Source organism: Colletotrichum navitas, assembly GCF_030913465.1.
Source record: "Colletotrichum navitas strain CBS 125086 chromosome Unknown LY79scaffold_4, whole genome shotgun sequence".
In the NCBI taxonomy this organism is placed as follows: domain Eukaryota; kingdom Fungi; phylum Ascomycota; class Sordariomycetes; order Glomerellales; family Glomerellaceae; genus Colletotrichum; species Colletotrichum navitas.
Window position 1 is genome coordinate 875,366 of NW_026850550.1, and position 13,068 is coordinate 888,433.

General features: G+C 54.1%; 6 protein-coding genes across 6 annotated transcripts; 3 read left to right on the plus strand and 3 right to left on the minus strand.

The window, feature by feature from the left end:
- Positions 1-485: 485 nt before the first annotated feature.
- Positions 486-2,386, plus strand: LY79DRAFT_256817 (Gti1/Pac2 family protein). The gene is made up of 2 exons (XM_060551894.1): positions 486-578; positions 641-2,386. Exon 2 carries the CDS (start codon positions 664-666, stop codon positions 2,017-2,019), a length of 1,356 nt encoding a protein of 451 aa, XP_060419467.1. The 5' UTR covers positions 486-578; positions 641-663; the 3' UTR covers positions 2,020-2,386.
- On the plus strand, positions 2,387-4,199 carry LY79DRAFT_256829 (CDP-alcohol phosphatidyltransferase). Its single transcript, XM_060551895.1, has 4 exons — positions 2,387-2,976; positions 3,074-3,387; positions 3,553-3,799; positions 3,915-4,199. Exons 1-4 carry the CDS (start codon positions 2,753-2,755, stop codon positions 4,006-4,008), a joined length of 879 nt encoding a protein of 292 aa, XP_060419468.1. The 5' UTR covers positions 2,387-2,752; the 3' UTR covers positions 4,009-4,199.
- Positions 4,200-4,209: 10 nt separating this feature from the next.
- On the minus strand, positions 4,210-6,887 carry LY79DRAFT_256859 (glucose inhibited division protein A). Its single transcript, XM_060551896.1, has 3 exons — positions 6,463-6,887; positions 6,146-6,410; positions 4,210-6,075 (listed from the first exon to the last, which is right to left on the minus strand). Exons 1-3 carry the CDS (start codon positions 6,582-6,584, stop codon positions 4,390-4,392), a joined length of 2,073 nt encoding a protein of 690 aa, XP_060419469.1. The 5' UTR covers positions 6,585-6,887; the 3' UTR covers positions 4,210-4,389.
- A 636-nt stretch (positions 6,888-7,523) lies between these two features.
- LY79DRAFT_505848 (Sec1 family protein) lies at positions 7,524-9,346 on the minus strand (the record flags this gene model as incomplete). Its single annotated transcript, XM_060553664.1, has 2 exons — positions 7,524-8,138; positions 8,207-9,346. The coding sequence occupies 2 exons, from the start codon at positions 9,344-9,346 to the stop codon at positions 7,524-7,526; spliced, it is 1,755 nt and encodes a 584-aa protein (XP_060419470.1).
- A 219-nt stretch (positions 9,347-9,565) lies between these two features.
- LY79DRAFT_575931 (uncharacterized protein) lies at positions 9,566-11,368 on the plus strand (the record flags this gene model as incomplete). Its single annotated transcript, XM_060559754.1, has 2 exons — positions 9,566-9,711; positions 10,162-11,368. The coding sequence occupies 2 exons, from the start codon at positions 9,566-9,568 to the stop codon at positions 11,366-11,368; spliced, it is 1,353 nt and encodes a 450-aa protein (XP_060419471.1).
- Positions 11,369-11,421: 53 nt separating this feature from the next.
- Positions 11,422-12,361, minus strand: LY79DRAFT_505797 (CAAX amino terminal protease; the record flags this gene model as incomplete). Its single annotated transcript, XM_060553658.1, has 2 exons — positions 11,422-11,904; positions 11,969-12,361. Coding segments are annotated over 2 exons (876 nt in total), but the record flags the coding sequence as incomplete, so codon positions are not given.
- Between the last annotated feature and the right edge of the window lie 707 nt (positions 12,362-13,068).

A 13,068-nucleotide genomic window follows, 5' to 3' on the forward strand; every position in this document is an offset into this window, starting at 1 on the left:
CCACTTAGCCACTCAAGGTCCCCTCGCCAGACCCAGTCGTGGTCTTCAGGCCACAGTCACACAGGTCTTGATCAGTTGTTTAGCAAGGAGAGAAGAAGGAAAAGAGGTGCCAGGGGGGAGGTGGTACCGCAACCTGGATACGACCACAAGTGCAGGCCGAACCAAGGTCCGACTGCTGTGATCCAGAGCTCCACCCACGAACTGTACTTACCCTACCCATTAGGTCCTCTTCCCATTTTCTTCCCCTCTTCCCCCTTCGGAGAAACACTCTTGAACTTTAGCTTTGACACCTCTTGGTCTGCCACTCGCTGTTGAAAGGCCAGCTCCCCTTCCGCGCTTCTTTCATCCTCTTCCTCCCCCATAGTCATTTGTCGGGACCTCGCGCTCTGGCGAAGATCATCACGTACATAACGCGCACCAACAAACAACACTAGCGCATCAACACCAACAATAACGATCACCAGCTTTGCTGACGGCTGTTCCCTGCAACCAAGTCGACCGGCCACGCATTACATCCACCATATTCCAGCCTTGTACTCTATTGGATATACCTCCCTCCTGTACGGCATACTCGGTCGGTAAGTGGCGCAACTCTGCAATCATTTCCGCAAACGTTGGTGAAAGTAACTTACATGATTAGACTCGACGCAACCGGAGGCCAAAATGGCAAACTCCAACGTCCCGCTAAACCCAACCTTCTTTGGCCATGTTGCCTCCACTTTGGATGCTCTGGTTCTGTTTGAGGCATGCCTGAGCAGTGCCCTGCATCACGTCCCCCGACGACCTCACGATCGCGAACGCCAAGATCTTATCAAGAGTGGCAATGTGTTCATTTATGAGGAACACTCGTCCGGGATCAAGCGCTGGACCGACGGTGTTGCCTGGAGTCCCAGTCGAATCTTGGGTAATTTTCTTATTTATCGCGAGCTCGACAGACCGTTCCCTCCCGGCGAGAAAAAACGTGCCATGAAGCGCAACAAGAAGCCCACGGGTGTTACAAAGCCTGAGGTCACGCGTCAAGGAAGCGTCAATGGAACGGGCGCCAGCATGGGCATGGGGGATGGTTCGCAGGGCAACAAGGAGGCCGAACGCGCTCTCATCGGCTCTCTAGTCGACTCATATCCTTTCAAGGAGAACGGTCTCGTGAAGAAGACGATCAGCGTTACGTACCAAGGCGTGCCGCACCATCTGGTATCTTACTACAACGTGGAAGACGTCACAGAAGGAAAGCTCATGACTCCTTCAAAGGACCACCAGCTTTCCACCATCATCCCTCGCGGGGAGTTGATCATGTCACAGAACTTCCGGGCTCCCATTGACGAGGTCGAAATGGACGACTCGCGTGGCGCCCACGGCCTCTTCGCTCACGCTTATCCGGTTAACGGCCATCATCACCAGAGCTTATCACGGGCCATGTCGGTGCCCTCGTTGCACCACATGGGCGGCGGCATGGGCGGGCCTCAGTTTGGACAACCGCCTTATATGTCGTCATATTTAAGCGGCGTTCCGGGATCCGTCAGTAACGTGGGCTATGCACAGGCTCAGCACCCAAGCTACGGGTATGACAACATCAGCAGAGCCAGTCGGTATCCTCCTAGCGCCGGTTTGACCCCCGACATATCCCGAACCATGGCTCTCGAGTCGCAGCATCATCCTAGGCGTCACTCAGCAGCTTACGAACCTACGTCGGGCCCGGATATGAGCCTCGCCAGCAGTTTGCCAGCCGTCCCGACAGATCCCTCTCGCGGCATGGGTGGCAACTACATGACTTCGATGCTATACTCGCAGCAACGTGTTCACGACCTGTCGCCGCACGAGCCCTTCCCCTCACCCTCTCCCCGAAATGTTCACTCCGAATCGGGGCTGGGTGGTGACCGGTCGCTACAACCATTTGACGGACTAGGTACTCGCGAAACTTGGAATTCGTTCGAACAATTAGAGGAAGACCAGGGACAGTATATCTCCCAGGGAAATACAGCTTGGCCAGGCAGCAACAACAACTCATTGGGTAGAACTTGAACATGAGCATCGCCAGGCACAGAAAAGTTACAGCCACCGCAGCTGTCCAACACCCGTCGGTGTTGGACGTCGGAAGGAGGATACAACTATGATATGGGTCCAACAGAGGATCGCCCTTGAACGACAGTGTGGAAATGTTGCGGGGTTACATATCCTTGAGTGACAGGAAGAAGAAGAAGAAAAATGGGCGTCGAGCAAGGTGGAGAACCAAAAACAGCGCAGCGCCGAGGCTGCGGTTTGCGATGAGCTTGTACTGTTTGGAAGAACGAAACAGGCACGCCAGACTGGGGTAATGCGGCCCCAGAGTATTCGGAGCCGGAAAAAGGTCTAGGTTGCGCCGTTAAAAAAGTTTACCTGGAAAGCAATTACAGTTTGCAGCCATACATGTTGGGTATGCCGCGCGATGAAGATTTTTAGTGTGTTTTGTGTAACCTTGGGGCGTACTGCATGCAGTCTTGCTATGTCGACTTGACTGGCTGGGGACAGTTGCACACTTTATTGGTTTTGTACCTACCTATTTTAAGAGAGACAGAGAGCTGGTTATGCGAAAAGACATAGCTATGCAAGTAACGGATGAGCTTCCTTGGGGACGATGAATGACGACGCGCGGAGTGACGTGACATAGGGGGCCAATGACTGGCCAAACTCCTACGTGCCCCACCCATGATCTGCTTCTGCGAGTTAAGGTCAGCATCAACTCAGTCCAAGTCGGGGCTCTGCGAACGACACGAAGATGTTGATTCTCAGGCTTGGTGGCCGAAGGGCATTGTTACAATTAGATCGAATTTCCGGCAGCGGCAATCGCCTACTTCATGCGTTGTCGTCATCAGCGTACCACCGGCCGTCGCCCAGGCAAACATCTCTTCCTATCAGCAACAATACGATCAACAGCCCGCTATGCCCATCCCTGGGATGTGCCGCCCGCTATACGTCCCAGCCTGGCGGCAAGCCGTCCGGGTAAGTCCAACCGCGTCGTGGGAGCTGCTGTTACTGTGGCGCAATGGGGGAAGAAGACGATCGTGTGCAACAGAGACTAACCGTTTCTCCAACGCAGCACGGCAAGCAAGATCGCGGCGAAGCTCCCGACGCTACCGAAGAATCTCCATGAAGACATCCGTACCCTGCCGAACCTACTGACGCTATCGCGCCTCGTCGCTGCGCCCTTTGTCGGCTATTTCATCCTCCACGACCAGCATGCTTGGGCACTGGGCCTGTTCGCGTACGCCGGCGTGACGGATCTACTGGACGGCTGGATCGCACGGCGATGGAAGCAGCAGACGGTGGTCGGCACCATCATCGACCCAATGGCCGATAAGACACTCATGACCATCCTTACGGTGTGTCTGGCGGCGCAGGGGTCGCTTCCGGGTGAGTCTACAGACCGTCTGTCTGCCGTTGGAGGAGTGCAGTAAGGCGTGTGTGCGTGCGTGCGTGTGTGTATGTGTGGGCGCGCGAGCGTGCGTGACGGGAGAAGCAAGGCTGTGCGCTGGAAAATGATAATGCATGTTCGCTGACTTGGGCTATCCTCGGCAGTATGGCTCGCGACCATCATCCTCGGCCGCGATGTCGGCCTGGCCATGTCTGCTATATACTACCGTTGGGTCTCCCTACCGCCCCCCAAGACCTTTGCGCGATATTGGGACTTTTCTCTGCCCTCGGCCGAGGTCCGTCCCACGACCATCAGCAAGTATAATACGTTCCTCCAACTCATCCTTATTGGCATGACGACCGCCGCCCCGGTGTTCAGCTACGATCTCTCAACACCGTTGGCCATCATGCAGTACGTTGGATTTGTCCCTTCAACTTTGGTCCCCTTTCCTCCGTCCATGTAGTTGAACGACGGATGAAAGTGGTGGGAAAGAGGTAATGAATGGACATGCTGACTTTGGTGGCAGGTACGTTGTGGCCACCACGACAGTGTGGAGTGGCGCGAGCTACATCTATACTAAAGACGCGGTCAAGATCTTGACGCCACCCACCAAGGTTTGAGAAGTCTCGCAGCTTCTCCATCAGCTACCTCCGCTGAACGTATAAGTTTTGCAACGCTGTCAACTAACTGAGGCATTTGCTGCCCCAGTCAGCAGAGGGCCCTGGACGTCACATACCAGGGAAACGAACAGCAAGGCCTTTGTATTGTAAAACATTTAACATTTTCTCAATTGGGTCTGGGAAGAAAACTTTGTAACATATACGCATCAAAAGGGGTGTTGCGGAGAGGTTGGCACAAAAAAAAAAGTAGTGTACATTATGATCACAAAACGGGGCCCCTACTCGGACGGCAGGCATCACACCAAATGTTCTATCAAACGTCAAACTGCCCACTGCTTTTGGGGCTAGTTTACATTCATTTTACCCCTTCGAGAGGGGCGTCTACGGAACCGGGGAGATGCCCTTACCTTCAGGGGCCTCTTTATTCGTCCGCAACGACTTGGACATGTTTGCCATCGTTGTGCTCCGCCGTTGACGTTGAACATAGCCTAGCAAACGTACACAGCCGGACGGCGTGATGCCTTCTAGCCGCCTCGCCTGAGCTAGAGTCTCGGGCATGGTGGCCTTCAGAACGGCCTTCTCGGCCATGGCCAACCCGGGAACCTTGTCATAGTCAATCCAGGCTGGCAGCCGCAGGCTTTCGTCCCGGGCAAAGACCTTACGCTCGGCCAGCTGGCGCTTGATGAAGGGCGCATACGTGGCCTCGATGTGCACGCGAGACCTAATGCGCTCGGGGAAGGCCTCGACACCAGGCACCGCGGCTGCGACTTGGTCCATGGTTACGTTGCGCAGCCGGAGCATATCGGTCGCGTCACGTGGGGTGGTATCCTCCTTTACCTGGAATCCTTGCTTCAACCACTCTGGGCTGCTCTTGCTCGTCGACGATAGCAACGCCACGAGGTCGCTGATTTGCTGTTTCTCGTCACTGAAGGCTGCCCATCGCTTGTCCGACACGACGCCCCACTTCCGTCCTTGCTCGGTCAACCTAAGGTCTGCATTGTCCGCTCGCGACGTCAGCCTGTACTCGCTTCTGGTTGTAAACATTCTGTACGGTTCAGTGACGCCCTTTGTAATGAGATCGTCAATCATGATGCCGATATAACCGTCCGCTCGCGAAACTGCGGCTGGGGCAAGACCCAGGGCAGATCGGCCAGCGTTAATGCCGGCGATAATCCCTTGCCCAGCAGCCTCTTCATAACCGGTGGTTCCATTGATTTGGCCCGCTAGGAATAGACCGGCAATGGTCTTTGTCTCGAGCGTTGCCTTGAGGCTTCGGGGATCAATGTAGTCATACTCGACGCCGTAGCCCACCTGTGTCATTACGCAGTTTTCTAGCCCTGGAATGGAGCGCAGAATCTGCTCCTGCGCCTCAGGCGGCACAGTCATGGACAACCCGTTAGGGTAGATGAGGTCGCTGTCGAACCCCTCGGGCTCTAACCAAACAATATGCCTGTCTTTGTCGGAAAACCGAACGATTTTGGCTTCCAGCGACGGACAGTATCTCGGGCCTTTGATCGTTTCTCGGATGTGGATGGTCTTTTCCAGGTTGTCACGCACAATCGCGTGCGTCTTCTCGTTGGTGTAGCTCACATGACATGACATCTGCTCCTCGACAGTGACCCGCTCATTTAGGAAGCTGAACGGCATCGGCGGGTTGTCGCCCGGTTGCCTCTCGAGATGAGTGTAGTCAATACTGTCTTTGGCGATGCGTGGGGGAGTTCCTGTCTTCAGTCTCCCGAGGCGGAAGCCGGCGTCTTTCAGTGATTTGCTCAGGCCAAAGGACGCATCTTCCCCTATGCGTCCTGCAGGGTACGCCTTCATGCCAATGTGGATTTCGGCGCTGAGGAACGTTCCAGTCGTTATGATTACGGCGCTCGTCGGGAGCACCTCGCCAGACTCAAGGCGGACTCCCGTGATCTTGCTTGGGGCAGAGCCCGTGGTGTCTGGGTTTGCGCTCGTGACGATGTCGGACACGCTGCCGAGGACGATTGAGAGGTTGGGGTATGTCTCCAGCTCTTCCCTCATGTGTTTCTGGTAGAGTTTTCGGTCGATTTGCGCTCGAGGGCCCTACACATAACCATCATGGCGTTAGCGACACAGTTCCAACTAACACGAAAGCAAGCGAGCTTCTTCGTACCCAGACCGCAGGACCCTTAGCTCTGTTCAGGACCCTAAACTGTACACCGGCCTTGTCTATGACCCTGCCGGCCAGCCCATCGAGCGCGTCAATCTCACGAAGGATTATTCCCTTACCAACGCCTCCAAAAGAAGGGTTGCAGGAGCAGGTGCCGAGATTTTCCATTTTAGGGGTAACGAGAGCTGTTCGCGCGCCGGCTCGGGCGGCGGCGGCGCATGCTTCCGCACCCGCGTGGCCACCTCCTACCACGACAACATCGAACGGCCTTTGCTAAGCGTCAGTAATGATTTGGGTGGCCTAAGTGTTTGGCTGCAAACCTGGCGCCTTCCGCGACGGCTGCAAACCCACGCCTGCCGAGGGTCTGTGGAGAATGAAGATGCTGCAGCTTTCGAGCAGCACTGCGCGGCCGCAGCTTCAACGCCGTTGAGACGGATCGCATTGTTCGTCCCCGTTGGAAACCCAATCATTCGTTTGATTCAGTGCACAGTTTATATCTGGTGTGCTAGAAGAAACCCTGTGGTTTTGGATAATTCGTTGTAGTGACGACCTTGATCACAACGGTTAAAGATGCGCTTTCTAGGGGTTCCAATGTTGGCCTGCGAATCCGCCGAGATTTCCACCCTAGTGTCACAGTGTAGCACAGTGACATTGTCGGCGCACGGCGCCTATGACCACCGATCACAGACTTGAGTGCACATCTATCTTATCTCTTGAGGTGTAGCCCCTTTCAAGACCAGTCAATACATGTGCTAGCTTGAATTCTTACATCAAAACACACCCGACTAAATCAAAGATCAGGCTCACGCCAGACCCAATAGCTTGATTTGAGAGCGGTGACAGAGGCAACTGTTAACACGTTCCACAACAGCGATTCCTTTATGCGGCATTCAATGGCAACGTCTTCCAGCGGCCCTTCTGGAGACCAATGAGCCTGTGTTTCCCATGCTTCCTACCTAGATATTCATGAATTTGGACTGCTATGCTGTGTATCACCTCATTATATACCGTTTTCTTTGTCAATCAGACACATACGACCATACCCACTGGAGAACTCGGGATCCCGTCCGCTCTCCCATAGATAAGCCAGTGAGGGCCGGATTAGTAGTTGGGTCGGTGACGACCAGCGAATACCTGGTGTTGTATGTTTTTAGTTTTGCTTGGACTCTGTGTGCTCGATCGATAGGCATCACTTTTTTCGCCTTCAATTTCCCCGTGCTTTCTAATGTTCTGTTCCTTCGCATTGTCGGCATGCAAGACATTCAACTTTACCGGATTGGGTTGCAAAACACGCTTAGATTAGGTCTTCATAGACAGCCCTATTATACCTAAATCCTCCTCGTCCAAATTAGCGCTAAGATTGTTAAGACCAGTCAGTACTCTATCGCCGCGCCGCTGGTTTCTGAGTCTCAGGCCACGATGATACGGCGTCTTCAACTTCCTCTAGAAACGTTGCCGAGTTGTGGATCGTTGTACCCCCAAGAACTAGGCGCACTCCAGGCGTACTTGCGTTGATAGTTGCAACCGTCTTGGCCTCCTCATACGTAGCGCCGCCGACCATGAAAACAATGATGTCTTGAGGCTTGTCCCGAGTGGTGCCTCCACCCTCGACAAAGGGATACTGTTGCTCCTTGAGCCTTCCACGAATCAGGTTCTGGAGTGTGCTCTCCAGCATAGGACTGTGCTGGGTGTACACATTCTCGACGCCCTTGAGTCCCTTAAATCGGTTGCCAGCGCCTCCGAAAATGCCGGCTCCCTCAAAAATATCCGTGATACCTGTTTGGGTCTGAGACTGTTGTAGCGTGGAATGATATGTCACCAGCTTCGAGACGAGATCTGCTCGCCGTACCGAAACGCCGCCAGCTGCCACTAAGAGGTCGACAAGCATAGGAAGCGCATTCGAGGGGTTTCGCTCATATCTCAAAGCATAGAGAGCAACGAGGCCAACCTTGCTATCACTTGTAACCCTGGGAGACTGTATGAGCTTTTGGATGTTCTATGGGAGAGTCGCATGCGTTAGTCATTATGCGCAGGCCCAGCATTTCTATGGTTGGCGATACATACCTTTACATCGGTTGCGTGGTTGTCGTTACACGCAAGGCTTTGCTCAAGCTCGCTCACCTCAAGCAGGTTTTCCGCCCCAACACGCCTGCTTAGCTCCGACACCAGAGTGACGTGTTTACTAACATTCCCGGAGAGCTTACGGAACTCGGGATACTCCTCGATGAAGCGTTTCATATCCGAAATCGACTCAATGTTTGCGCTGTTCTGAGTCTTGGACTGATACTGCTCGACGTAATCCTTGATGTTCCCGCCCAAGTCGCCAAAGTTGAGATACATGTTCTTCTTGAAGAAAGGGTCCTGGTCCTGGGACAGGACGATTTCTTTGAGCTCTGGACGAATATCCGGCACATCACTAAGATCGACCCGGCCGTTGGTGATGCCGAGTAGATGGTGTACCATGGCTTGATAGGTCCATTGGGTAAGTAGTGGTGTTACAGGATCCTCACGCCGGTCGAGAATGAGGAGAATAGGTGGCGTGTCCACCTTTCTAAAGTCGAAAAGCTGGTCCTCTTGTGTGATCCGATATCGCACCTCTGTTGCCAGCTTTTTTGTAAGTGGGCTGGTCTTGGCATACCTGATCAAAGGCTTCTTTTTTAGAGCGAGAAGTACGGCGATGAGTCCATCGGCACTTCTCTGAAGAGCGTCGGAGTTCCAAGTGTCTGGGCTGCTCGCCCAGATACGCTGATGGGGAAGGCCGAGACCGAGTGAAAATAGATCGGGGTTGATGACAATGAAGTCTGCGAAGTGCTCCTGGACAAGCTTAACGACTTCGTGGTCGTCGGCTTCGGCAAGTCTCTCGAGCGAAGACTTCTTGACCACGTTGGTGAAGTACAAGTGATACTCACCATACTTGGGCTCTCGTAATTCATCGATTAGGAGTTGGATCGATTCAGGGGACGGCCGAACAAGGCAAAGACAACGAAGATGGCGCATCTTCTCCCTGTTCACGTTGTCGATTCGATCGATGAGGTAGACCTCATGGTTCAACAACGCTGACTGAGTGATGGCTGTGGACACAATGGGCACTGTTTCGCGATCCAGCAAAAGAACCTTCATCTTCGCCGACTGGGTTGCCGATGAAGAATCGGCCGAGGATATCATGCGAGATACATAGCCGGCTACTGCTTGTGCCACATCCATCCTGGCTGACAGGCGTGCAGCGCAGAGAACAAATGTCCGATGAGTTAAGCCGTGGGCACGGGGGGGGAAGGTCAGGTGGTCCTGAGCTGTGTCCAGATTCGTTGGGAGGGTGTTGCCGACCACCTTATATTTTTTATTTTTAGAAAGAAGACGCGAGAATACAAATGTTGGATGCCCCGTATGTGTCGGTCGTAGAGCAAGCCGGGTTGATGGGGTCAGATGCAAGGTCGTGATTGTCGTTATCCACGAAGTCGTTGGCGCATCCCTCGCTGTCGTTGGATGGGATACGTAGCTCGCCGTGACAGCTCGCCTGAGCTCTCTGGACGTGCCCCAGTCATCCACGTTGGGTTGGTACCGCAAGGCAGGTACGTCGGGCACAGTGCCAGTAATGGTGCCTGGCATGTGGGCCGGGCAGGTGCGAAGACGCGGGTGAAACACTGGGTGATGGTGGATCTCCGCCCAGTAGTGACGTTTAGCCTCTTCACAGTGCCAATCCGGTCAAACGGGCACCTTTTCTCTGGTTTTCCACCTGGTCAATTATCTCAACAGCGCCAGGTTTTCTTTGACAGCTTGGCCGGGGCCTTCTTCAACGTTTAAGCTCAACCTGTAAATCTGCATTGGTCTGCCTCATGGCTTTGTAGTAAGATAGTAACGATTCTTCTCGTCGCTGACCAGCTCGCCTTCAACGACGAAGAGCATGGAGAGTCTGTCCACGGACACTTGCCCAGCAAAGGCAGAACCGACGTGAGTCGTATATCCATAGATATGCCATCTGTTTTTGACGGAGTGTCACGTGCTAATATCCATTGGATTAGGCTCTCGTTCACACAAGGCCTCATTCTGGGCCAGCTGTCGGTGGTTCTGGTCCTTGCCGCCTTCATCAAATTCTTCATCTTCGGCGATCCTCCCTCGCCCGAGGTGACGGCCTCTTTAAGAGCAACGGAGCGCCGGTCTAGAACTTTAGCTCATAAGCGCTCTCTGTTAAGCCTGCGGACTGCCAATGCGAAGCAGGGCCAGCAGACGCTCAACCGCAAGAAGTCGAGTGTTCTCCGCAACCCTCCCAACCTCACCATTGGGTCCATTCTCAGTAAAACCTACTACAACGTCGACGGCCACCAGCCGGAAAGCCTGGACTGGTTCAACGTCCTCGTGGCGCAGACCATCGCACAATTTCGGAGCGATGCACAGCATGACGACGCCATCCTCAGCTCCCTGACTAAGGCACTCAACGGAGGCTCAAGGCCCGATTTCGTCGACGAGATTCGCGTAACGGAACTGAGTCTGGGAGAAGACTTCCCCATTTTCAGCAACTGTCGTATCATCCCCGTGGACGAAGATGGGCTGAGCCTAGGCAATGGCAGGACACTCGATGCCAGCGCAGCCACGAGGGAGGGGACGAAGCTACAGGCACGGATGGATGTTGACCTTAGCGACATGTTGACTCTCGCTCTTGAGACCAAACTTCTCCTGAATTATCCAAAGAAGTTGAGTGCGGTGCTGCCTGTGGCTCTCTCCGTCTCGGTGGTCAGATTTAGCGGCACCCTATCCATCTCCTTCATCCCCAGCAATCCCTCACAGTCAACCCCCACCATGATGACCTTCAGTTTCATGGATGATTACCGCCTCGACCTATCAATCCGGAGTCTGCTTGGCAGTCGGTCAAGACTGCAAGATGTCCCCAAGATCGCCCAGCTGATCGAGGCACGTCTTCACCGTTGGTTCGACGAGCGATGCGTAGAGCCTCGGTTCCAGGAGATTGCATTACCAAATCTCTGGCCACGCAAGAAGAACACCAGAGGGCCCGAAGACGGCCTGGCCGAGACCAATGTATCAGTGGGAAGAGCGAAGGGGAAGGACATCAACCAAGATCTCCGAGCAGAGGCCCGACGAGAAGTTGAGGCTGAAGCAGGGACTCGCACAGGCCGCGAACATGATTCTCTTCGGCGCCGGAGGATGCGGAATGAGGATGACTTTGCTATGCCAGGCTCGTTACCAGGGATGGATGTTGACATGAGGATGTGACATACATACCTCTTCGAATCCCATCTACCGTAACTATACATACAAGGCGCCCCTCAAGCATCCTGCGACACCAGGGCCGCCGAGCTCTCAGTCAGGGGTAACAGGCCACTCCACCAAAGAAAGGCACCAGTAAATAAAAGTACATAGTAAACAAATGTCCATTTCCGACTATCAGCTTGCGTGTAGTGTCCATGGGCGTGCCAGTAGGGCTCAACGGCTCCCCAGAAGCGAGGAAGGCCCATTGCGTTGCAGAAAGCATGCACCAACACGATGGCTAGCAAGCTCCCCGACCGCAGGAACAAAAAGGTAGCATACGCGCCAAAAAGAGACGTGTAACCAAATTGGATGACAGAACGGGCAACGGCGGCTATTAAAGGCACCTTGGGGTGGTTGATGCGGAATTCGTAGAAATGGTGAACATGTGCGAGACCAAAGATGACGGGGGACATGAAGATGGTCTGGGTCAGGGACATGCGGGCGCAGAGGAGTAACGGCACCGAAGCCGATCGGAACAACATCTCTTCGGTCAAAGGCCCCTTGGAGATTCGGATTAGTTTTCTGGTAAGATGAACTGAGTGGCACGAAAGAATTACAACATACCATGACGATATTACGCCACGTCGTCCACTGGGTCCAGACGCGAACCAGGGGATCAAAAGCCCGCCAGTCTTCCCACACGCCGTCAATGAGGAGAGTCTCGTACAAGGGAGCAGCGAACAGGGTTGCGGTGAGAGCCAGGCATGCGGCAGACTCAACTATACCCAGCGGCCAGTATCCCATGGCATGGAGGGGACCAAAGGGCAGAGCACCGTCAGGTAGGCGAGCCAGGATAACATAGGTCAAGGCAGAGCACACCCCGGTGGAGAACAGGACAGAAGTTATGCGGGTACGGATGACAGCAGGATCATCTCGAGAAAGCGTCGGTGAGGGTCTGCTGGCGGGTGAGATGTAGAGTGGTAGCACGTAGATGGCAGTATAGACGACCTTGAAAGCATGGATTAGTGGCTGTGTAGCGGGCCGGCGAGGAAGGTTTGGGGCAGATTCGGAGAGAGGACTCTGTACATACCAGCATTGCGCCTGCCGTTAGGGGCTGCAGTGACGCTGGTTGTATGTCGGAAGAGCCGGCGCCGGGCCCAAAGCCGAACTTGCTAGCAGTAGACATGGAGGCGGCCGGGTCAACTCGGTAGTATCCGGGCGACGTGCAACGTGGTTCGCGCCGTGAACGGTTGAAGGCAAAGTTAATGATCCCTTGACAGGCGCAGACTATGGTGGCTTGAGTGCAAGACAACAGCCTGGGTGTATATGATGCGGCTATTCCGAGAAGGCCAGAATTGCCTCGAACATCAAGAACGAAACCTCTTGGATGTGGAAAATACCGGTCAGCTGGCCACACTCTGTGAAGCACGGCGGGTGGGTACCTAGGCAGTTTAGCACACACATACCAGGTACCAAGGTAGGTAGGTAGGTACCAAGACACATTCATTCATTGACCTTCCTTGCGGGTCTCCTCGAAGGTTGCCGACTTACATAATCACACGTTGTCCCTTGCGGGTATCGGGTATCCGCATCTGTACCAGGTTCGGATGTGTGAAACCTGTAGGGACATACAGTAGCTTAGCAACCGCAGCGTCAATCCTCACTCACTCACTGTACTACCGATGATGCAAATCAGCAGCTGCACCTCCTGTTCTCTTTCCCAG

What these genes read in the sequence shown, in the direction of transcription:
- LY79DRAFT_256817 (XM_060551894.1), top strand. Translation starts at nt 664, where the DNA reads ATGGCAAACTCCAACGTCCCGCTAAACCCAACCTTCTTTGGCCATGTT.
- LY79DRAFT_256829 (XM_060551895.1), top strand. Translation starts at nt 2,753, where the DNA reads ATGTTGATTCTCAGGCTTGGTGGCCGAAGGGCATTGTTACAATTAGAT. An exon ending in GGCGCAGGGGTCGCTTCCGG is followed by an intron (nt 3,388 to 3,552) that starts GTGAGTCTACAG and finishes TATCCTCGGCAG; the next exon opens with TATGGCTCGCGACCATCATC. An exon ending in ACACCGTTGGCCATCATGCA is followed by an intron (nt 3,800 to 3,914) that starts GTACGTTGGATT and finishes CTTTGGTGGCAG; the next exon opens with GTACGTTGTGGCCACCACGA.
- LY79DRAFT_256859 (XM_060551896.1), bottom strand. Translation starts at nt 6,584, where the DNA reads ATGCGATCCGTCTCAACGGCGTTGAAGCTGCGGCCGCGCAGTGCTGCT. An exon ending in GCCGTCGCGGAAGGCGCCAG is followed by an intron (nt 6,411 to 6,462) that starts GTTTGCAGCCAA and finishes CGCTTAGCAAAG; the next exon opens with GCCGTTCGATGTTGTCGTGG. An exon ending in CTAAGGGTCCTGCGGTCTGG is followed by an intron (nt 6,076 to 6,145) that starts GTACGAAGAAGC and finishes GGTTATGTGTAG; the next exon opens with GGCCCTCGAGCGCAAATCGA.